The sequence below is a fragment of the Maniola hyperantus genome, chromosome 3, assembly GCF_902806685.2.
Source record: "Maniola hyperantus chromosome 3, iAphHyp1.2, whole genome shotgun sequence".
Lineage (NCBI taxonomy): Eukaryota > Metazoa > Arthropoda > Insecta > Lepidoptera > Nymphalidae > Maniola > Maniola hyperantus.
This window is the reverse complement of record NC_048538.1, coordinates 12,131,917-12,157,307: the sequence shown is the minus strand read 5'-3', so window position 1 is coordinate 12,157,307 and position 25,391 is coordinate 12,131,917. Positions and strand designations below refer to the sequence as shown.

Below are 25,391 nucleotides of genomic sequence, written 5' to 3'. Positions count from 1 at the left end.
GTGCGCGAATCTGACTCGCACTTGGTTAGTTTTTTTAGTTTTTTTTTAAATCTTGTATCAGGCTTTTGGTTTTTATGCATTGCATGAATTGGAATGTAGCATGATATTTTATGTCATTTTGACTTCGACATAAAATTATATGACATTGACAAATTGACAAATGACAGCCCACGCCCGACAGGCGACAGGTCATCGTGTTTGTGATTTTCTGTTTTTGTTTTCATCAGTTTTCTTTTCACTTTGCTCTCGTTTTTTTCTTTTTCACTAATGTATTAAATAAAATTACTGTTCGATATTATAAAATACAAAAATGATTTCGAGATTCCTAGGATGGTTTGGCCTAGTGTCCGTTATAACGATTGCTTTACTAGGTTTTGGATTTTATCTTACATTGTTAACATTTTTGGTTTCCTTTATTATCGGGTAAGTATTAATTAATCATACAAATAACAATAATATTGCCGTGTACTAATTCTTACACTTAAAGTGATTAATTATGTCATTTCTAGACAGCATTACCATACTAATTAATGTGTTCCTCTTTAAAATGGTGTCTCTACTTGAACAATACTAAAATTGCATTGCTTACGAGTCGTTCTAATTTTTGAGGCTACGACTACGCTCCTATAAGAGCTAACTTATGAATATCAAATAGATTTTAACTGTATGGATGGGGCATGATGGGGCTGTGTGTGAAATCAAAGTTTACTGAATTATATCTCCACTGCCCTGCCACAAATTGTGTAAAGTAAAATGATAAAGATGTGCAAAAAAGCGGAAAATTGGTTTCTTACAAATATTTGTATTACGTCCCTACCTACATAGAGTTAAAGCTCAGTTTGCTTTAAACATTTTAGACAAGATGTGTTGCTGTGCTTCAACTGTTCACCAATGCTATCAAAAATCAGTTTTTTGGACTGAGTATCTTTTTATGTACATTTTGGTACATTCCTATCAATCCCTTATGTAACATTTAAAAAATAAGTTTTTCTAAAAATAGAATGATGCAAAAAAAAAGAAGAATAATTTGACTAGATCTGTACAGAAAAAAAGGTTTTTGTGGAAAACTATTAATTCATGAAGTGTCTAAATAAAATAAATTAATATTTAAGTATTTTTTAAGTTGATGATTTATTTTTATTCTATTTTGCAGGATTTTAACTATTTTGCACTTGAGCTACGACCACAGTAAAGTATTTTCTGGTGACATTGATTGTTTAGATGATCCATTGCAACAGACTAACTTTTCAATACAATCTGCAAAGGTATGTCAATAATAAGTTTGTCATAAATTTTACCATACAACTTGAAATAAATTATTGAACATAGAGGCTAAATCCTAATTCCTATCACAGTGAACTGATTATATTATAAGTCCAACAAAAAGCTTCTTATTTTAAAGTTGGCTATTGCTACATAAAATTCACACAAATGTATAAGATAGTATTCTTACAAATGGTCTTACATAAAAAGCGGTTAACTGTGTAAGCTCTTAGTCATGATTAAAATTGGAAAATGGCAAGTCTCATTAATTCTAAATGTAATTAAAATTACAATTACAAATATTTTCAGATACTAGATTTGTTTGAAAATGAAAAACAATTGCTTAAGTTTGACAGTAGAATAACTGGCAGTGAAACTGTTGACTCGTTTATAAATGAAATAATCTCAATCATTATCAATGACTATGTCGCAACTTGGTATGAGGTTGTGACTGATGACCAGGAGTTTACCTCACATTCTATAAAGAGGCTGGTGGTTGCTGCAGGGGCTAATATAGCTAATAGGTAAGGTATTAAGATTTAATCCATACTAATATTATAAATGCGAAAGTGCGTCTGTCTGTCTGTCTGCTAGCTTTTCACGGCTCAACCGTTCAACGATTTTGACAAAATTTACTACAGAAATAGCTTGCATCCCGGGGAAGGATATAGGCTACTTTTTATCCCGGAAAATTGAAGAGTTCCTACAGGATTTGAAAACCTAAATTCACGCGGACGAAGTCGCGGGCATCATCTAGTAAGTAATAAATTTTCAGTCATTGAAGCTCAAGATATGGCAGTGTTGTACAAAATCTAATAGAAAAACAAACAAAACAAATGTACATTAAATTGAAACTGCTTCAAACTTACTTTATTATTATTACTTAGCACAAACTTCACTTTGGTTTTGTTTTGGGGCATGGGTTATATCTGTAGCGAAATATTAAAAATAAGTCTTAATTATAATAATTAAGATGTATTTTTAATATTTTGCTGCATGCAGGTTAAGTAAGTTATCAAATAATTTAAATATCTATTTAACATAATAGTAATATTATAGAGTTCTCGAAACCAGTGTGAGAAATCTTAATAAAAATGTCATTAACATTAAACATAAACTTGATAAGTTACTTTGTATTTATAATAGGTACATAAGAAGCCAGTGTGGGTTGAATTAAATCTTTAAAATTACAGATTTAATTGTTTTTAGTCCCGCAAATTGCTATTGCGCTGGAACCATGTCCCATAAACATCGAAATGACGTCATTTTGACGTCAGCCGAAAAAAAATACACCATCAGCAAAAAATGTACTGGTTGCTCGAAACTTCCCTGCGCTGCCCATTGCCACCTTTAGCAGTACCCTGTAGTTAAAACACCTAGTTTTATTATTATTTTTCATTGCATGTAACTCCGATTGTCAATAAATATTTTAGAGTGAAATGTGTAGATTGGGTCCATCTACTCTCTACAAAATTTCCTGAAGAACTGACAGTACACTTGAAACTGTTCAAGCAATCGAGAGTTAGATTAAAACACTTGCAGTTACTGAGTGCCAAAGAGGTGAATGGCAGCTCAAAAGCAAGTCCAAAAAAAACAGGATGATAAGAAGACGCATAGGAGAAATAAAAGTGAAACTGATTTGACATGGCCTCCAGGTAAAAAATTACAAAATCTAATTTTTTGCATGGCATTCATGGTAAACTTTTATTGAGCAACATTTCATCAACGTTGATGAAACAATGACGAAGTAACCTACCAGAAACGATGGTTATATAGTATTGTTATAGTATTTTTTATCTCTGCCAGTTGAAAGGTTGCCCAAGGAAATATTGCTTTTGTGTCTTTAGTATTTGACATATATAAGACTTTCTATAAAATGTAAAAATGGTGGTGGGTGTGAAAATACCTTGAGATGTTGAGTGATTCTGGAAATGATAATACCATCACAAGTTAGCCCTTGACTGCAATCTCACCTGGTGGTAAGTGATGATGCAGTCTAAGATGGAAGCGGGCTAACCTGGAAGGGATATGACAGTTTTTATTAAACCTACACCCCTTTGGTTCCTACACAACATCGTACCGGAACGCTAAATCGCTCGGCGCTACAGCTTTACTAGAAAAAACTTTATTTATACACAACAATTTACCATGAATATGTGGCTAAATAGCCTTCATGATTGTTTATATTACTTTCAGATTTCAGTTATTCATTTCTATTTTAATTTCAGATTCCCAGTCATTTGGAAAATCTAAATTCTATAGTAGCACAGAGAATATAAGCAGTAATAATTTGAAAGATCTTTTTTTCGACCTGGAATGCTCAATGGAGAATAAACAAATATGTCGCGATACATTTTGTACAGACTCTGAAAAAGAGTATGGTAAGATTATAATATTATCTTGACGATGAGCAAGCACTATTTTCCTATTATCATAATCCTTAAGAGTTATTTCATAATTATATTAAACTGTTTTACTTGCACTTGAAGGAAATTCCGAAATAATTGTAATTTAGTTTATCCAATCCTCTCAACTCCTATTCAATCCTCTCTCTCTTGCTTAAGAATTCTATAGAGATAAGAAATAACGCCTCATTTTTCGACAATCCTACAAAAGCGATACCGCGGACGGTTGCTAGTTTATATATGAAACTAGCTTATGCTCGCGACTTCGTCCGCGTGGACTACACAAATTTCAAAACCCTATTTCACCCCCTTAGGGTTTGAATTTTCAAAAATCCTTTCTTAGCAGATAACAGCTATCTGCGTGCCAAATTTCAGCCCGATCCGTCCAGTAGTTTGAGCTGTGTGTTGATAGATCAGTCAGTCAGTCAGTCATTCAGTCACCTTTTCCTTTTATATATTTAAAGATTACTAATCTTTATGTGTTGGTTTTTTAAACAGTTCATTATTTTCAATCAAAGACATCTGCAGTCTGACATTGCGGCAATGCATTGCCATTTATATTTTTGAAAATCACATTTTAGCGTTACTCTGTGAGGTGTCAGAAGCTGTGTTGTACCTGGTCGCACCGGAGGAGGCGTGGAAGTGTCACGCTATGAAGTTGCTCCTTATTGATCTGTTGTCCGCAATTGTCCTGAAGCCTTTGATCAATCTGTTGAGTGACCCTGACAATATAAATCGAGCTATTATCAGATCTGTGAGTAACATATTCAGATATTGGTTCTAGAGCCTGACCAGAAAAATAAAATATAAGTCCCGCAAATTACTATTGCGTTGGAACCATGTCTCATTAACATCGAAATGACGTCAGCTGAAATAAAAATATACCATCAGCACGAAACTTCAGTCTAGTGCTGACGTCACTAAAATGGCGGCTACGCGCATTAGCAATTTGCGGGACGTATTCCTCTCTATACTGCGGAAAGCCCGCAGTATAGAGAGGAAAACTAATTTAAACAAGGCCCTATACTTATTGACCATAGACAATATACTAGTGGCGCCCCCAGAGCAAGTTTTTTAAATTCCTGGTCAAGCTATACAAACAGTTATATTCTTATGCTTGATTTTTAAATTAGCATAGGAAACTACGAGAAAAAAACTGGTCGTACGTGTTAGAACACGCAGAAGGCAGGGTTCCGTTGCCATAAAGTATAGTGAAAATTTTGGCGGTAATTATTTCTTAAATATAAGGTTCCTTGTTTTACTATGAAACTATAAAAGACAGGTTAAATAAATCGACTTAGTTGATTTTTCTATTAGTAACAATTTTGATTAAATTGATCCTTTCTCGTAATTAATCATTGAATGTGGTGTTCAGTGTTGTAGAGACTCCTGCCTGTCTTCGGAACTGTTTCTGCTGGTTATTAGGTCATGTGGCGACGCTGACGAGTTAGACGCCACGCTCGAACTTGTTCAGAAGGATATACAGAAACTGGTAAGCAGTATCAATGGAATTAAATGAACTGGTGGCCTGTTTGTAAGTTTTTTAAATATCTATAAGGTTTCTTATAAATCCCTACTAATAATATAAATGTGAAATTGTGTCTGTCTGTCTATCTGCTAGATATTCCTAGGAGTGTAGGAATGTTTAATAAAATATGCTGCCAACAAGCCATTTTATAAAACACCAGGCCTTCAAAATAAATTATTACTTGATTTATTTGTAGCATTCAAGAGACAGTGCAGGGGAATGGGAACTACAGGACCGCCAAAAGTTGTCTTCTTTACAGTATTTGTGTAGAATAATTCAAGCCAGACGTGCAACTTTGGGGCCACAGGAGGGTATGTTAAAATACTGTGATTTTATTGTATAAAACAAATATACAGGGTGTAACCAGAACGCTAGCAAAAATTTAGCGTTATTGTTATACTACCTAAACACAATCTAATACCAATAACCATTTGCCTCATTTAGTAGCTTTAGTTGTTTAGTATTTTTCAAACCCGCAACCATCGTTCACGTTGGCCACTAGCGCCAGTCAGATGTTTTATTTGCAATATATCGTAAACTTATAAAATTATAGGATTTTTTATATATTTTGTCACGTTTTTTTGTGGTATCATATCAGTAATCATCAGTGCTATCACTTGTTTTCGTTTTTGCACGCGTTCTGGTTACACCTGTATTATAATACTCCAGATAGGCAAAGCTCATACAATAGGTACAACCAAGCGAGAAAACATCTAAAAATGTATAAACAAGATAGTATTAGCAATAAGCAATCGAAAAAAATGTTAATTTCAGCTTATAAAATTATATTATGAAATTTTATAATTCATTTTAAATAATTCGCTTTTTTATCTACAAAACGCATGATACCGTAGCCGCCACGTTAATTCCGACTGTGACGTCACATGGATTGAAATTGTAATGTATTTCACTAAGAAAACACTGTTGCTTACCAATCCATATGACGACATGACAGCTCTTGAACCTTAAAAGATGGAGGAGAGCGTTTTCGCGGTGAAATTTGAAATGCATTTTTATTGCACTTATCGGTTGAATAAAATATTTGTAAATTTTATTATCCTTTAAGATCTTTATGACTTTTCAAAAAGTTTTCCTATTGTATTTTAAAAAGTGAAAACAAATTCGTACTTTTCTGCGTGTGTGTATACGCGTAGCTACACAGACAACATAGATATTGAGGCGGGGTTTACGCACCTTTTGACACCTATGAGCGTGCTTATAAAATGGCAGCTCGTTACAAGGATTTGTATGTGGTATAACGCGACGTTATTGAAGGACGAACCAACAAATCAATAAAGTAACAAACAAACACACTTTAGCATTTGTAATATGGGTAGTGATAGGTAGTGATGATGATTTACTTTGTATTTTAGGCGCATCAAATAGTAGCAATACAGAAACAGTTTCAGAAGAAGTACTAAGGACATTAAAATTTCTAAGAGCAATTGCTGCATGGAAATCCAATGCGCAATATTTACTGGAGATCGAGTTGAATGAAGCAGGTATTTTATATTTATTTATTACCAGATAATGCTCGCGACTTCGTCTGCGTAGATTTAGATGTTTTAGAGCGGGTAAAAAATAGCCTATGTCCGCTTGCGCGATGCAATCTATCTTTGTACCAAACTTCGTCAAAACTGGTTAAAAAGGTGGGCGGTGGAACGGTAGCAGGCAGGCATATTATCGGAGGATTCATCGGAAATTCCGACACGGCAGTCGTACCGAAACTAGGTAGGTACTATCTGGTAAATACCTAATACGCAATACAGCCGCGCTTATCTTGAACGCGGTTCTGAATCGAGACAGTAGTGATACAGAATCGCTACAAAAAATCGCTATGGACGATCTTCCTAATATGAAATTCGTCTTAAAAAGCAGACAAAATTACTGGCAATGGGGCCGATTTTTTCGATTTCGATCTCTTAACTAAACTAAATTAACAGGTCTAAATGTAGTGCTATTCTGTTCTGCAGGCAAAATTATGAAAGGGATAGCAGTAGATTTAGACATCTCATTTTAGTTTAGTTTAGAGATTGTGTACAACGGAATTAGCCACATTGTCTTATTATTTTTATTCTGAAAAAGTGTAGTTTTCGTTACTTGTTTTAAAATTCAGAAGGTATTGTTTTCAATAAAAAAATGAAAAAAATGTTGGTGAACTTTAAAAGATTTAAATACTTGATAAAGAAAATGTTCACTTTGTACGTTGTTTTTAGACGCCCCACAAACATCAAAGGCTGTGATCGACAACCTCCGTTCGTCAGCGCTGGAACTATGCGATACATATCTAGCACCAAGCCGAGCACCAATACTGGGAGCCCCTGAGAACTGCCACGCGGAACTAGTGCGCAAGATCACCACCGAGGGTGAAGAGTTCACCAATAACCCCGTCACTTGCTTTGATGACATGCAGAAGTGTGTTTCCGACGCTTTGGAGGTTAGTATAACATAGAGTTAGTGAAAAGAAACGTAAGAAAGAGAGTGACAGAGAGAAGAAATGAGAGAGATAGACAGGGAGAAAGGAGAATAATTATTATGCTTCATGGATGACAGGGCTCTTTCTTCTGTGATTTTCTAAATATATAAAAGGAAAAGCTGACTGATTGACTGACTGACGGATCTATCAACGCACAGCTTAAACTACTGGACGGATCGGGCTGTTTGGCATGCACATAGCTATTATGACGTACCGATCCGCTAAGAATGGATTTTTGAAAATTCAACCCCTAAGGGGATAATAAGCTACTAGTAACTAAGTGTAGCGCTGGAACTGTGCGATACATGTCTAACGCCCAACAAGCAAGAGAGAGAAAGAGAAAGAGAAAGAGAGGGGGGGGGGGGGTGTGGAAAGAGAACATAATTATTTTTCACCAACGGATTTACAAATATGTACACATATTTTCACAGGATGATCCATCATGGCAAGCCGACTTTATGATGGAAAATGAGCAAAGCGGATTAAATAACGTAATAAATAGGTGAGAATATAAAAGTATTGAAATTAGATTAAATCAAATATTTCAAAATTCTAATGTTATTTCATGTTTTGTTTCAGTGACTACAGAGAAAGTAAAACGGAAACTCCCAAATATGCTGGTAAGTAGATGTAAAGTAATCAATGTTACTTCTGAATATGATTTCATGAAAACCATTTCCGATATCAGTAGTAGTAAGGTTTTTGAGCAAGGACTCAGGACCTACATTTAGTCGATTCTATTTTTCCTTACAATCCGTGATTTTTTTTTTATTCAAAATGAGAACTCACTCGCCATTTTAACTCTGTGTCATGTCAAAAGTACGGTTCACCTTTAAATTAAGGACTTAGCCTACTTTTGACATGACAGTTGATACAAAGTTAAAGTGGCGAGTGAGATCTCATTTTGTACGCATTATGATTAAAAATGTAGACCGTAATTAAATCGCATATTCCTAGACGCCCCTATCTTGTCTATGAATTCCAGTGTAAGTAAATGTTGCTTTAGTCACTAGAAATAACTTACTAACTTTTAAACTATCGTGACTGATTTCCATTATATATAATATCTCTCACCCGGCTATACTCACGTGTTTATAGTCGGCGTTACGTTAGTCCTACTAGTTTCGAACCCATCCGGGGTCCTTTTTCAAGGGAGTCAGTTCGCGCACGCGTCGCGGTTAAGTAACCAGTCGGGCTAACGTCGACTAAACACGAGTATAGCCGGGTGACAGATATTATATATATAACTTACTAACTCTTCACAAAGTTACTAACGTATGGTACTCTACAGACAAATGCAGACGAATAATGAGAACCTGTTTGAACCAGTTGCCAAAGCTGTTTAACAAAACGAAGCACAAAGGCAACATCTGTAACAAGTCCTCTACCTTTCCCCGTTCCCTAACCCGACGGGTTCCAAGTAACAAGAACCACACGATACCAAAATGCACCTGTGGGTACACTATTTTCGTACATAATTCGCCTGTTTGTGACTACGTGTTATTTCGGAAAAGTGTATTTTTATCCTAGCTGATGTCCTCTACGTCCGCGTCTCGCGGGAACTGTTTTTTTTCCGTGGATTTTCCAAAAAAAAACTTTCATACACACCTTGTCCTGACTATAACCACAGATAATATATTAAACAAGTACAGATCGCTCACTCTCTATTTAAAATTTTAACTAGTTCAATACTATTACTAGATGGCGTCACTTGGTTCGTATGAAATATATTTTAATATATTATAATAATATTCTTTATTAATCTATAATATACTGAACGGTTAATTCCACAGAATACATCATCCGTCTAAACTCGAGAGAAACTAAATCACAGCCATTGAAAATCTTTTATTCTCAAAAATCAAGTTTTTGAAATAACACGTTGTGGTCGCAAACAGGCGCTTGTTTTATTTGAGCAAGTGTTGCTTTGTTTCAATACACTGAAAATAAAAGTGGGACTAAGTTGTAGTATAGAATGTAGAGGTAGATTTAGATGTGTGTACGTTTTCAGACCAGTTGTACCCTTAGTACGCGTGTGTACATTTCGATAACGTTGATTGAAACATTATTACGTTAGACTAATAACGGCCTAAAGCCTCTAGTTTTTAAGACGGTATCGCTGTTTTCTTTTACATTTTTTCGCTTGGCCGCTACGCTACCTGTAGATTTATAAACGAACTAAAATCAAACATATCGGATTCACTTCTCAAAAACCAAATTCTATGTCGAATTTCTTCATAAGCCAGTGCTTGTAGCAAAATATTTGAAAACCAAGTTTGCAAAGTATGTAGAACTTTAAAACACGGAGCTAAGTACATTTTACTCTGGCGCTATGAATGAAATAATCTCTTAATTTCAGACTGAAGTTCATAATATGGCGATATAAAGTATTTTAACAAAACTTGGTTTCGATGCGTTCAAAATCGTACTAGGGGTATTGGGGCTTTATTCACTATGCCATTCTAAATAAGATCGAGGCTTTTTTGACTATACGTCACATACGGTTACACTCATTATTACTATTTAAAACGGATTTCAAACGCAGTGTATCGTCAAATAAACTTTCATTCATTAATGCAAAGCCGAATATGCTTTGTTTGCGTTTTGAATATCATAGCGACTGAGGCCCCCGTGTAAGCTACTTATCACATAAGTGCATATTTAACTACATAACTATCCAACACCCATATTGCAGGCGAGATGGTCATACCAGTCGTTGGTACCAGGCATAATCGGTCGAGATCCGATATTGTTGGGAGCTTCGCGCAAAAACTAGTAAATGAAAATGCAGGTGAGATTTATTCATATAAGGGCCTTTGTGCACTCATCCATGATTTGACGGATCCGTGAAAAAAATACGAATTGAATGTACGTATCCGTGATTCTTCGAAATGGCCGTCAAGAATCACGGATACGAACTGAATACGGATGAGTGCATAAAGACCCTAACCTTATATCGTCAGTCCATAGTGCCAGAGGGCGCCCCAAGCTATACTTAGTAGGGCGCGGTTTCCACACTAGGGGTGAGATCTATAGAGCGCACTCTGACTTAGCTTAGACTTAAGACAGAGTTAAAACGAGACAGCTATATTTCTCACATAAGTCTGTCGCGTTTTAACTTAATCCTAAGTCCCAGCAAAGTCAAAGTGCGCTCTATAGATCTCAGCCTTAGACTTCTTGGCTTCAACGGCCATCACTTGTACGAGAAGCATGGCCTGGACCCTGCCACTTCAGCTTGCTGATGATTTGGGCTATGTTAATTCTCTTGTGGATTGCTGCATTTTGGATCTTATCTTTCAAGGAAACTTCTAATAAACTACTATGACGTTTTGCGAAGCGTTATGGGTCAAATTGACCCAAAACGCTTCGGATTTGCAAATATTTATATCTATATCATAAATATGTCCGGTTTGGAGACCCCTTTTGACAGACCCCTTTTGGAGACATTATTAGATATTTGTTATCATTAATATCTTTGTTATTGTTCTAGGTCCATCCAATCTAAAATCAGCAAATGCGACTAGTTTATCATTATCTCACTCAGCGATAAGTCAGAGCGCTAAAAACTTGATGTCGCCCTTGACAGCGTATATTATTGAAACAGGTAACCTTCTGACACAAGTAAATAAATACAGGGTGTAACTAGAATGCTAGCAAAAACTTAGCGTTATTATTATGCTACCTAAACACAATCCAATTCCAATAACTATTTGCATTATCTTGTGGTTTTAGTGATTTAGTATTTTGTTTTATTTGCAATATATTGTGAACTTTTTAAAAATACACGTTTTTAGTGGTATCTTATCAGTAATCATCAGCACTGTCAGCTGTCTTCGTTTTCGCTAGCGTTCTGGTTACACACTGTATAAACTAATCATCATCATCATGATCAACCCATCGCTGGCCCACCGCTGGGCATGGGTGTCCTCTCAGACTGAGAAGGGGCTACCCCTAAAAGGAAACTGAAATTCGTTTCATGCTTATTGGGTCTATCCAATAGTCAATGGTCCTAAATTACTAAGGTATTAAACATCTTTGGCCTCTAATCCGAAGGCAGCTTAAAAATAAAATTAGTGCTATACTTGTCGTTATGTTCCCTTAGAAGAAGGATAGCTATTTATGTACTTCGTGAATCTGCTAAATCTAGTTTAGGTAATTCATCTATATTCCGACCTTTTCTTATCAATCTATAGTCTGCGATAGGTTGAAATGGCAATCGGAGCATGAGGCGGGGGGACACCCTGCACACCCGCACGTCACCCGCGCTCGCCCGCACTGGGTTAGCGCGGGAGCGGTGCGGGTGTGCGGGACGTTACCTCCTTGGTTGCCACTTCGACCTATCGCGTACTCTAGGTATAAAGTATAAACTCGTCAGAAAGTATCTATATTAAAAAAATAAACTAAATGATTTGGTGCATTTTTGTGTGATAAAAACATTTTAGTCTAATTTTTTCGTATGTTTTTGTAGCTCTAGTTCTTTTGACACCAGTAAATAAATAATAGAAAGTAGTAATATTCAAAAAAAGTAACTAAATAATTTGGTGCATTTATGTGTGTTAAAAATAATTTAGTCTAATTTCTTACGTTTTTGTAGCTCTAGTCCAAGATAAAGGTAGAACGTTCGGAATATACGCAATCGCAGTGACAAGAGCTTCGGATAACGAAGTTTGGCACATATACAGGCGATATAGCGACTTTTACGATCTGCACGCGGCTGTCAAAGACAAGGTGATGATTTACTATATTTTACTATAGTCATAGCGCATAACTGAGGAGGCTCCTGCGGAGCAGTGCAGGAGGGTAACAGTATAGTAATAGTTGACGAATCACTGAGCTCTCGCGTCACGTCATCACACCTCTTTTTTATCGCTGGGAAATGCCTATGTGGGACTCGCCGGCCGAGAGGCGACCGGAATACCCACTAAAACCCGTAAAACCCAGCGGCGCCCCTGCGCGTCGCCTGGCGACTGGGTCACGTGAACACCGAAGCAATCAACCGCGACCCAGCCAGCGATGTCCACCGGGGACCCACTCACGTCCCCCACCGCACGTCCGAGGCGCACCAGCGATATCCTCCTTCCCTCCTCCGTCGTATTCCTCATTGCTGAGGGTGAAGCCTTTCCATTAATCACTAGCAATTTTCTTGGGTAATACTGAGGGTTTCCAGATTTTTCCGCATACATTTTGACTAAAAGAACAAGATTTTGATTCTTGGGTCAGATGTAAGTGGTAATAACTAGGACCGAGCGACGGCTTAACGTGTTCTCCGAGGCACAATGCAGACGAAAACTTCTAAAGTTCTAAATTTCTGGTCTGGTCTAGTGGGAGGCTTCGGCCGTGGCTAGTTACCACCCTACCAGGAAAGCCGTGCCGCCAAACGATTTAGCGTTCCGGTACGATGTCGTGTAGAAACCAAAGGGGCATGGGTTTAATAAAAACTTCCATACCTCTTCCAGGTTAACCCGCTTCATCTTTGACTGCATCACTTACCACCAGGTGAGATTGCAGTCAAGGGCTAACTTGTATCTGAATAAAAAGAAAAGAAAAAGAAAAGGCTAAATTCGGTCCTCCACAATCGGTCACCCGTCCAGTTATCGACTTAAGTCAACGTTGCTTAACAATTGCAATTAATATCTGTTGTCAAAACTAGGCCACACGTCCCTCTGTATGAAGTACAAAATCAAATCAAATCAAATCTAATTTCTTTATTGCGAATATGAGTAAACAGTGGAGATGTTACAAAAACAAAAAGGTACAGCCAAATTCTGCCTATTAGCATGCAATATGTTCCTAACAACGTGTACATAGTTTTGATAAAACATATTATATAAGTTTTTTTTTGTAGTGGCCGGAGCTAGGTCATCTCCCTTTCCCGGCAAAGAAGACGTTTCAGAACACGTCTCGAAGTGTACTGGAGAGTCGGAAACGTATGCTGAACAACTATTTGCAAAGTTTGACGAGTATATCAAGGGATGCTAGATATATGACACTGTTGTCTTCAGAGTACTTAGGAGGATTTCTTAGTCCAGAAATTCAGACAGAAAGGCACGGCAACTCGGTAAGAAAATTGAATTTGATACTTTCTCTGTAGAGTAATCTACATATCCGTGGTATATTTGATGCTCTATAGACATTATTTCAATCTATTGTACCTACCTGTATTTTATTGAATAAACTTGCTTATGCTCGCGACTTCGTCCTCGTGGACTACACACATTTCAAACCCCTATTTCACCCCCTTAGGGGTTGAATTTTCAAAAATCCTTTCTTAGCCTATGTCATAATAGCTATCTAGATGTTAAATTTCAGCCCGATCCGTCCAGTAGTTTGAGCTGTGTGTTGATAGATCAGTCAGTCGGTCACCTTTTCCTTTTATATATTTAGATAAATCATTCATTCATCATCTAGAATGCCACTTGATTGATTTACTTACTATTAGCAAACGAAGTATTCTCTTTGCTGCAAGGTGCTGTTGTATGTGGTATTTTAAAATAAATATTTAGCACAGTTTTTTTTGCAAAGAAGGGCTTAATATTTCATTAAATTGACAAGTGATAAAACTTGAGCTAAAATTAAATATACAAGATTATTTAAAATCAGTGCTATTTTTAGATTGACGCCCTATTAGTGAATTCGATAAAGGCTGGCATGAGAACATTGAAGAGTATGCCAGACCAGTTCGCTAATACTGTGGATGGCGTTATGGATGGTAAATATTATTCGTAAACCTATACCTATTCGTATCGAAACTTTTTTTATATTTATGTTAATGAATTTATCAGTATCGGTAATAAGTACCTTTAGGATTTTACGTTGTACAGTTTTTTATTTTATTAGTAGGTTATTAAAACAATTTGATTGAAAAATAGTTATTGATTAATAATTTTAGGTTATATTTTACTTTTGGGTATATCTTTTTTCTCCCACTTTTTAGACTTACTTACTATTTGTTTTTTTTTAGTTTTGTTACGTTCTACAATTATTAATAAGTTTCCATGATGAACGCTACCCCTTTCAGTGGGCTCCAAAACACATGCATTCTCCCCATCCTCCTTTGATAGCAGTGTATTTATTTGTACAGGTATTTCAAAAGTGTTTCAAGGAAAAAGTGGCGAAAACTATGAAAACTTCAAGGTTGCAACTTCATCTGATATTCAAGATGTGAGTTTTTATTTAATGTAATCTACAATGTATTGTTTGTTTTGTATTATTTTTGATAATTCTGTAATTTTTGATAATTATTCATTTTATCGTACGGAATTTATGGGCGGCGGTGTTCCCATTAGATTACAACATGGGGTTATTCAAGGGGCGTACCAACAAATTCCTGAAAGGCCGGCAACGCATTGGTGGTTCCTTTGGTAGTGCAAATGTTCATGGGTGGCATTAACCACTTAACATCAGGTGACCCGCCTGCTCGTTTGCTCGCCATTTTTATTTAAAAAAAAAATTAAGAAACAACAAATTAAATTAGACTAAAGGTCATAGCATACGTAACGTTTTTTTTTCTTGTGTCGGACGGAACGGGACGATTTTTTTGACATCGTTGCATTATAAAAATACAGCGACAAAATATACAGGACGATACGCCCCGTATTGTCTGTTTTCTCGTCCCGTATATTTTGTCATATTTTTATATGTAAAGATGTCAAGAAATCGTCCCGTCCCGACTGGCAAAAAAAAATAGACGTTACGTATGTTACGACCTTAAATTAAGGATTTCAATAAATTGTTTGATACGGACCCCTGAAAATTGATGCATAGTGTATAGCTCAAACAAAAATCATTTTATTTTTGTTAGGACGGAGATGAGAGCGTGCCCTTGCGGTTATTGGAAGAAGTGCTAGGAATCCGAGGACTTTGGCTGAGGAGACGACTTCTTGCGCCACTAAGGACTATGATAGCTGACCGCGTTAATAAGTATAAAATATATAATAATAGATGATACCCGCGACTTCGTCCGCGTGGATTTAGGATTTAAAAATCCAGTGGGAACTCTTTGATTTTCCGGGATCAAAAGTAGCCTATGTACTTCCCCGGGATGCAAGCTATCTTTGTACCAATTTTCGTTGAAATCGGCTGAACGTATGGGCGGTGAAAGGCTAGCAGACAGACAGACAGACAGACAGTGATCCTATAAGGGTTCCGTTTTTCCTTTTGAGGTACGGAACCCTAAAAATTAGGTGTGTTGTATGGTTCCTAACGAAAAAGATACGACTTTTAGACAATCCCGTTTAGTTTAAAGTATTGTGCCTCACACGATGAATTCGAATAAGCATAGTAATTATGGGAAGATCCCCCAAAAACTAAAACTAAGGTTGATTAGAAAAACCTTGAAAATTATAATTTATTTATACAAAATCCTTTTTTTCCAGAAAAGTATTAGAATTCGTTTCCTCGTTGACATCGCCTCGGAATATGGTCCAATACTTAAAAACCTTTAAGTAAGTCAAGATTAATTAAAATAATATCGATTGTGTTAATTTAATTGATTGTGATAATTTAATTGATTATTTTTAATAAATCTTAATTTTTCAGGCAATGGTTGACCAATAGAAATAATCCTGGCGTAGCGCCGAGAGACCCTGCGACGAAAGCCAGAACTAGGGTGGCCGCAAAAGTGGCACTATTGTCCGCAGCTTCAGGTATGCATATTATGATTTTTCGTCACATTTTGTCAGTCAGTTTTGTACTTTCTTCAGGTACCGTAACATTTTTACGTGTGTCGCAGCCAGTGGCGTGCAGGCCATAGAGGCATATAGGCACTGCTTACCCTACCATTTGGGATCTACAAAATCATACTATGAAAGCCTTTAAAATTAAAAAAAAAAAAACATTTTTTTAATATCTAATTGGTAATTGGTATTATCATAATTAGTATAGAATTATTAAAAAAACTATAACATAATTAGTTTAAAATAATTATGTTAATATTGGGTAAGTACACTTCTTCAAAAACTCGCCGCCCGGCCTATCGATCGCGATCGCATAACGATCGCGATCGGGATCACGCAGTCGACATCGGACGAAAAGCTGCGTCTCGAAATGCTTACGGTTTAGTATAATTACACAAGACAACGTCTTTGTGTGTCTCACATTTCTCCTAGAAATCTGTCAATGTGTGCGTCAAATTGCGGACCTAATAAGCAGAGCTTCTGTCCAATCACAAGAGAGAAATTTAATCAGACCTGTTTTGAAAACCGCGCGCGATTTAAATTCGTAAAAACATAATATGAATGTTTTATCTGTTGCAATCAAAATAAGATTATGATTCTGTACTTTTTCAATTTAATTAATTTATTGATATTATTTTCCGTAAACTTAAGTACGTTTTAGATTCTAAAAAAATAACATTATGATAAAATTTGAAATTTGTTTATTTGAATAGTTAGCGCCCTCTATTGAGGAGTGGACCCCAAAAGCTTTTCAGTTATCTCAAGTATTAACCTGTCGTTAAGTATTAACTAGATGGCAGCTGTTTAGCTGTGGTGTGCAGGTCATAGAGGCATACATGCACTGCGTTCCCCAGTTGTAATAGCTCAGCATATTTTTCATGATGACCTGCCAGTAAACAGGTTCCCTACCTTACCTACCCTGCCCTACCCTGCCTACCCTGGCTTAAAAGTCTGTGGACGCCCCTGGTCGCAGCCATTTTAAAAACAAGTAATTCAAAAAGTTAAAAAAAAACCCAACTGCGGTTTGCACTGCTGTCTCATGTCCGTCATCCATACTATCCATACTAATATTATAAATACGAAAGTGTGTCTGTCTGTCTGCTAGATTTTCACGACCCATCCGTTCAACCGATTTTGACGAATTTTGGTACAGAGATAGCTTGCATCCTGGGGAAGGACATAGGCTACTTTTTATCCCGGAAAATCAAGGAGTTCCCATGGGATATTTAAAAACCTAAATCCACGCGGACGAAGTTGCGGGCATCATCTAGTTCTTTATAAATGAACAAAATATAATTGGAGACCAATTTTTTTCACGTTTGAAATGACGCCTTATTGAATTTCTAATAAAATTATAGTCTGTGTCACACGGGATGATTTAAGGATTCTAATCTAACAATATCATGCAACCAATGCAACCAAATCTGTTCATTTAGAATTTATGATGGAATACATACATAACAACACGCACACACATAACGAAACAGACAATTATTTTTCTTTTTTGTGGCAGCACAGTTATAGAAACCTATATTACCTCTACACAAAGACCTTTTAATCGAAGCCTCTACATTAAGGCATATTATACGCATGGTTATGTATTATGTTTTTTTTTTATTTGTACCAAAATCATTTACAAAAAAGAGAGAAAAAGTGTATACGTAGTAAGTACGTTATAGGTATATCATCGACTATAACCACTTCGTCGATCACTCATCACCATCATTTATCATAATTTTATCTATAATGTGACTCGAAACTTTTTAAGAGATAAAATCAAAATATGAATTTCAAAATGCTGCAATCTGACAGTGCCACATGAATTAAAGTGCTTTATACAATCTCTCGACTTACAACACGAGTTGAAAGAGCAGCCAATATAAATGAAGCATAAAAATTCATTTCGTTAATTCAATGAAAATTCCGAATATAGAATTTTGAGGTTGGACCATGGTTGAGTTACGCGATTCTTAATTTGGCGATGGGCCAAATGTTTCGGGCTTTATCAATGCGATATGAGACACGCTATTGTGTGGTTGATACTAATTTACTGGGTTTTTAAAATATTGCCTTCGGTATTGGTCACGTTTGTGTTGAAAACTAACCATTTTTAGTCTATTTTGGCGGCGGCTAGTGAGGTGTAAACTAAAACCTTTTCTTCCATTGTATTTCTGATAAACTCTATCTTTGAAAGAGTTTTGCTTCTCGCTTAATTCGACCCCATAATTTCGTCTGTTGTTCGTGTCTTACTAAATATAAATGCGGTAGTTTGTCTGTTGCACTAGGAGTCAGACTTTTGCATTTCAATTTGGAAAACATAGCGTATCGGATTTCAGTGAAATCTGGCAGTAGTGGCATCGATTCTGATGTATTTCTCTATACTGAATTTAGGGTATCTACATGTGTTTCTTTTTAATATTGATAAATAAAGGCCAAACAAATAATTTTAAATTAAATACAAAAATTTTAGTGCTACTCTACAAATTTAAACACTACATGCTGAAGCCTGGCACATAAAGACACGAGGCTTGACAGTTCTGAATTAAATTAACTTCGACTGTCCTTTTTTTATTACATTAGTAAGAAAAAGGCGAGTACTCCAAAATTTAATTGTGACCAGAATCAGTACCAATATGTGATAGAACATACGTCTTATTAGTGGGAGGTCCTGGGTTTGATTCCCGGCAGGGGTTTTATAATTTCTAAATTTCTGGTCTGGTCTGGTGGGAGGCTTCGGCTGTGGCTGGTTATCGGATAAGCCGTGCCGCCAAGCGATTTAGCGTTCCTGTACGATGCCGTGTAGATACCAAAGAGGTGTGGGTTTATTAAAAACTGCCACACCCCTTCCACTTTGGCCCGCTTCTATCTTAGACTGCATCATCACTTACCACCAAGTGAGATTGCAGTCAAGGGCTAAAAAAAATCACCTGGTTAGGTAGTAGTAGTGTAATCCATAGTGTTATACAAATTATCTTAAACACCTAGGAATGTGGTTTTTTCTCTGGTTATTGTTTCAGATGACCTAAAACATATAGTAGGAACCGACGCAGCACGTAGAGGCCTTCTAACAGTATTCGATCTATTCCAAACGCAAGAGATCAACAGGAGATTGCTGTTCGTCTTACTTGAAGGTATTATAACGTATTTTTCCCATGAGATACTTTTAAACAAGCATGTTAGTGGTCGCCTACCTTAAACGCTATCGAAATATGTAAAGTTATATCGATTTCTAATAAATAAATAAAGAATAATAATAAATAAACGTTTATTCGCTGGAATGTGGGTACATGTGGGTGTTACATCAGTTGAGTTGCCTTACACATTCTACCAGATCCTGGTGTGCAAATGGTTAAAGAATATTACAATTACATTAAAATTATTTTAGTTCATTACATTTACGAAATCATATATTTAAACATTACTCAATCAGATAAAATAAAATAAGGATTTCCATGTCGTAGTTAAAAACAAAATAAAATATACAGTGATTACAGAATATAAACCAGTCATTTAAAAAGAAGCAGGACAAGAGCATAGTTCGTCAGTGCATATAAAAGTCCAAATTCATCAATTATATTATAAATTTTTATCCATGAAATAGTCATTAATTTTGTAATACATTTTGTTTAAAAGAAGATCATGTAGTTTCCGCTTGAAATGTAGTATACTAGGCGTGTTTTTTATCACTTCGGGTAGCTTGTTATAAGTTTTTATTGCCATGTAGTATGCACTTTTAGAAAAAAGATTTATCCTCGTGTGAGGTGGCTGAATTTTATTATTCCTTCTTCTGCTTTTCAAGTTTGGATTAGAGAGAGAAAGAGCCAGCGCGTGCCAGACCTTCGTTATTTTATAAAATCAAGATTGGCGCAGAGGTTTAGCCTGTATTATTACCGTATTATTACGATATTAAGGCATGGAGATTTGTTTTTCTAACCAAACCTTTTTTTTCACAGTGACGTTATGCAACTTATTTCCTGACAATCAAATTCCGGATATGTTCAAGAAGTTGTATTCCACTTCACCTCGAGTACCCGTTGCAAAGAAATCAGTTAATGTATGATAGAATATAGTCTCAATCTATCTTTAAAATAAAATCAACGCAATTGTATTATAAAATAATGGCGGAGTAACATTTTACTATGGCATTCCGACTAGCGACCGAATTACGAAAAAAGCGAAGTGTTAATCGACGATAAGTTCGCTTATCTTCGGATAAGTTTCATAGTTTTTAGGCCGAATTCGGGTAAAACTAGCGAGTTAACATGGCTGACAGTGTTTAGCTTAACTTAAAAACCATTCGGATTCACGAATTCGGGTAAAGTCATTCGGTTACCCGATTCGAATAACCGAAGTTTAATTCCGCCATATTTATTTTATTGCGTTCTCGTAACTGAACAATTTGTGGGTTTGCAGTGTTCCTTAACCTTAAATGTGTGTCGTCCGTGTCACTTAAACTTTTTAAGGGTTTAAGTAAAGGTGGACTTTCGAGTCGAGCGTCTGTGACGTCGGTTGCATCGCGTCAGTGACGCCGCGACAGACCGGCAGATTAATGTACTCTGCAAGTTGTAGGAAACGTCATTCAAGCAAAGCAATATTGACGGCGGCGTCAGTGTCGCTGCGGTCGAATGACATTTTCTACATTTGCATAATAAATGCATGGCTAGGGTCTGGAATACTCTTCCTAGATCAGTGTTTCCTGTCAATTATAATCCGGGTATCTTAAAAACAAGAGTGAATATGCACCTTCTAGGCAAACGCGTCCCATCTTAGGCCACATCATCACTTCCCATCAGGTGTGACCGTGGTCAAGCGTGCGCCTATTATGAATAAAAAAAAACTAAAAAAAACTGCCGTTTTGTCGCGGCTTCAATGACGCCGCAGACGCTCGACTCAAAAGTTCACTTTAAGTGATATTTTTTTATTCCACGTGCCACCTAATCTAAATGTTTTGTTTGATATTACTATCATATCTAAGCCATTCTCAATTTAGATCTAAAACCAAGTAGTATTAATAATATTAAGTTAGATAAATAAACAACATTCTTTTCCATTAATTAGTATCATCATAAAAAGGTTAAGTAACAAAGCTCTAATGTCTTGTGAAATAGGTACTTATTATTTAGTGCCTTTTTAGTATTATTGAAATTGTTTTTATGTGACCATTTAGTCTCAGTTGTGTTCGTTACAGAGAAGAGATAATAATATGTATTACAATTTGACATAACCAAATTTCGAGATGCCATTCTATATTAGCAACTATTGCTGTTTATTTTAAATATTTTCTAAAATGGTTAAAAATCTTCAAAGATGTATCTATATGATGTAGAAGTTTAAAATAGTCATTATTTGTGTACTGCTGTTATATTGGCTGTTTCTTGCAGTTAGCTAGAATTAGGAATTAGGCTCAAAGCAGATTGCGCTAGACTCGAAGCGAAGTAACGCTAAGTGTTACAAAGGAAACTGAACGCATCTCTACTACATAATGTAATGTAAAGCAAAAGAAAAACAACAAGTGCGGAAGCGTGCGTTTAAATGTTTTTTTTTAAATTGTTGTTGTTTTTCTAATTTCTTCCTTACAAATAGTGAATTATATACAACTAGATGATAGCCGCGACTTCGTCCGCGTGATTTATGTTTTTGAAAATCCCGTGGGAACTCTTTGATTTTCCGGGATAAAAAGTCTATGTCCTTCCCCGGGATGCAAGCTATTGCTGTACCAAATTTCGGCAAAATCGGTTCAACGGATGAGCCGTGAAAGGCTAGCAGACAGACAGACAGACAGACGGACAGACAGACAGACAGACAGACGAACAGACAGACAGACACACTTTCGCATTTATAATATTAGTATGGATATGGATTATAGTGAAGCTAATGTAGTTCAGTTCGCTTTGCAATATTTCAGAAATGACGCGCCACATGACTCTTCCGTAATGTAGCTTGGGCCTTAGGTACTAGTTAAAACGGTGCTTTCGTTGCGAGTTGAAACTGGATTTCCTAGTTAAAGTTTACGATAACTCAACGAGTTACTGGTCTGTGGACATGTTAGTCGTACTGTGATGTTTGGCTGTAACTTAGGTCGTGTGAAATCAGGCCTTTACTCTATGAAAATACAATCGCAAAATACTTCTTTCACAGTGAATACAATTTTGGACTTTTTTGCCGGTTAGCAAATACAAACTTATATGTAACTAGCTGATGCCCGCGACTTCGTCCGCGTGGATTAAGATTTTTAAAAATCCCGTTGGAGCTCTTTGATTTTCGGAATAGAAAATAAGCTCATGTCGCTTTCTAGGTCTTTATATACCCATGCAAAAAATCTCATCTATCCGTCGCGTCGCTCCGTTGCGACGTGTTTGAAGGATAAACCAACAAATAAACACTTTCGTATTTATGATATGGGTAGTGATAAAAGTATGCCAGAGAAACTTATTCTGTGCAGCTTTGCTTTTTGTGTGATTTGTGGGTGAAATTATAATATTCAAAGTTCAACTACGCTTTAAAACAGTGTAGGTACCTAGTCGTATCAAATCCTGCACAGTTGTGCTACATGAGTGTGACTTGTGTCTATATTTATTCGTTCATCACAACTGTCCTGCTTATAGTTATCAAACTATGTATATAATATTTTAATAAAACGACTGTACGTTTTTTCTAAACTCGAATTCGTTCTAGACTTTGGCGTGCCATGACGTCATGATAAATCCAATATGACGGACATAACAAACAATAAATAAGGTAAAAAAATAAGATTGAGATTTTTTTTTTGATTGAAGGCAGAAGGTGAATGAATAAATAATTAATTAATTTGTGTACGAAAATATGATTGGTTGGTTTTCGGTTATATTTTTGGGAGATTTAGTTAGTTTATCTTGCAACTGCATAGTTTAACCTGTACAGATAAGCCTATGAGGAACATGTATGAAGCTCTATTATTAATTTCGTTCTCCTCAGCCTTTGTAAATATATTAATCTTTTATACATTTTTAAAAATTCAGTCATGTGCCCAATTAAGCTTAATTAAAGCGTAGCTTTTATATTAACTTTGTGTAGTTAAAAGAAATTTATATAGCTAGTTAAATGAAATTTATATAGCTAGTTAAATGAGTCTTAACGCTTATATTAAGACTATTTATTTTTGAATATCCTTATACAGCCATGTTAGCTACCTATATAACTAGCTCGATAAAAAATCCATGATGAGAATTTTACCTGTGAGTTTGCACGAAAAAACATTAAATGAGTGAATGTTTGACGTCGTATGTGACGAGTCTCATAACTTGTTGAATTTCTGTTCGCACCGCAGAAAATCGTGTATAGTCCGTAAAAAATTACTCCTCACGCGCCATTTTAACTCTATAGATTGACTCTGTATAATTGTCATGTCAGTAGTACGGTTCACCTGTAAAATAAGGGCTAAAATCGTACTTTTGAAATGCAATTTGACACAAAAAGTTAAACTGGCCCGTGAGGAGTTAAATTTTATTATTCCACATGTTTTTTTGTAAATGTTTTGTCTCAGTGCAAACTGTTCCAGTGGTAACAAGAATATGTTATTGCAATAATTATATAGAAGTGCATTGCTAGAATATAATTATATTCACATATCAATGGTACCGGTACATGGTAATGGTTTACACCGGTACATGGTTATTTTGGTATTTGGTTATACACAAATCTCCAAACTTCAAACTCCAAACCTTTTTAATATGTCTAAATGTTGTTCGCAATATTTTAATTCTGTCAATTTAGTTGTAGATTTGCGTAGAACCGAATTGAAAATTTGTAAATGTTTAGTTACTTACTTGTTTATAAAATAAAAATACTTCTTTAGCACTTTTTGCATAGTTTTGAAGTTTTATCTAGACAGACTTTATTATCTAAACCATAAGGTACCTAATATAGAAATTAAATTATTGTGATATTTTGTACCTAAATGAAATTTTACCGCAGTACCTTTTGAGTGCATATAATAATACGCATTATGTACTTGGAAAGCCAAAAATATATTTTTGATAATTTATCGTACGTTTGCTACAATTAATTTTGGATAAAACATTAATTGTTGTCTCTAGTAAATTTTTCTAGTGTGTCAAAATGCAAATAATAAGAAAGAGCGGTTTTGAATGAAAGATACATTTTCAGTGTAGATAATGGTATATTGTTTCGAAAATGTGTGTTTGACTAACGATAGGTAGCTAAATATTATAAAAATGTTACATTTTTACCCGACTTCAGAAGCATTGTTGTTTTTATTTGATTTACCTCATTCAGTAAGGAATACGCGGGGTGCGCGCGGATATATCCTGTGTGTGCTCAGTATGAGATTTACATCTCACTCAACGTTGACAGAATTCGAAATCGAAACACAACAACGTTAAAGTAAAAAGTCAAAAATTGAGTAACACCATTTTAATTTCACATCTTTACCGCTTAGAGCGCTGGCTGTAGATATATGGATGAATTTGATCTTTAAAATTAGGTAGACAAGCCCCATTTTACTTTAACACTGAAGTGTTTCAATACTCTAATTATTCTATCAACGTTTGTGTGATGTAAAATCATAACGTCAGAGCGTTCAAGTTTGGTGTCATACCTGCTGCTAGTCGGGTTTAGTTTTTGAACGTCATGTTGTTTATGAATGAATAAAATGTAAATTAGAGCACTAAAAAGTTAAGATATAACCAAAAAGCTATATTTGTTGCAATAATTAAGTACATAATTTAGGTACTTACAAATAACGTATTCATAATAGAAAAACTATAGGTAGGTATATCATGTTTTTTTGTTAATTATTGCGTTCGAAAAAAATTAAAAACCATTGGTAATTCATAGTTATTCTAATTTCGAATATTCTGTTAGTTAAAGTTTTTCGTAGAATATACATAGAGATAGACTATAGGTATTTATTGTTAATAGAAGAAATATAAAGAGAGTAATTTATACTACATTCCATCGGAGTTGTACTAAAATTATTACTTACTATATTGCATTACCTGTAAGAGTTTATTATTTATTTGCTAATAAAAATTAAACGAACATAA

The 25,391-nt window shown here is 35.6% G+C and overlaps 1 protein-coding gene across 1 annotated transcript; it reads left to right on the top strand.

The window, feature by feature from the left end:
* Nucleotides 1-193: 193 nt before the first annotated feature.
* On the top strand, nucleotides 194-25,391 carry LOC117996712 (sorting nexin-13-like). The gene is given in 24 exon segments (XM_069509297.1): nucleotides 194-423; nucleotides 1,154-1,265; nucleotides 1,573-1,787; nucleotides 2,697-2,850; nucleotides 2,852-2,918; nucleotides 3,492-3,644; nucleotides 4,250-4,422; nucleotides 5,044-5,160; nucleotides 5,393-5,507; nucleotides 6,570-6,698; nucleotides 7,413-7,633; nucleotides 8,104-8,174; nucleotides 8,252-8,292; nucleotides 10,368-10,463; nucleotides 11,163-11,276; nucleotides 12,267-12,400; nucleotides 13,518-13,730; nucleotides 14,285-14,381; nucleotides 14,754-14,833; nucleotides 15,474-15,592; nucleotides 16,048-16,116; nucleotides 16,211-16,317; nucleotides 19,365-19,478; nucleotides 20,301-25,391. Coding segments are annotated over 24 exon segments (2,931 nt in total). The 5' UTR covers nucleotides 194-310; the 3' UTR covers nucleotides 20,408-25,391.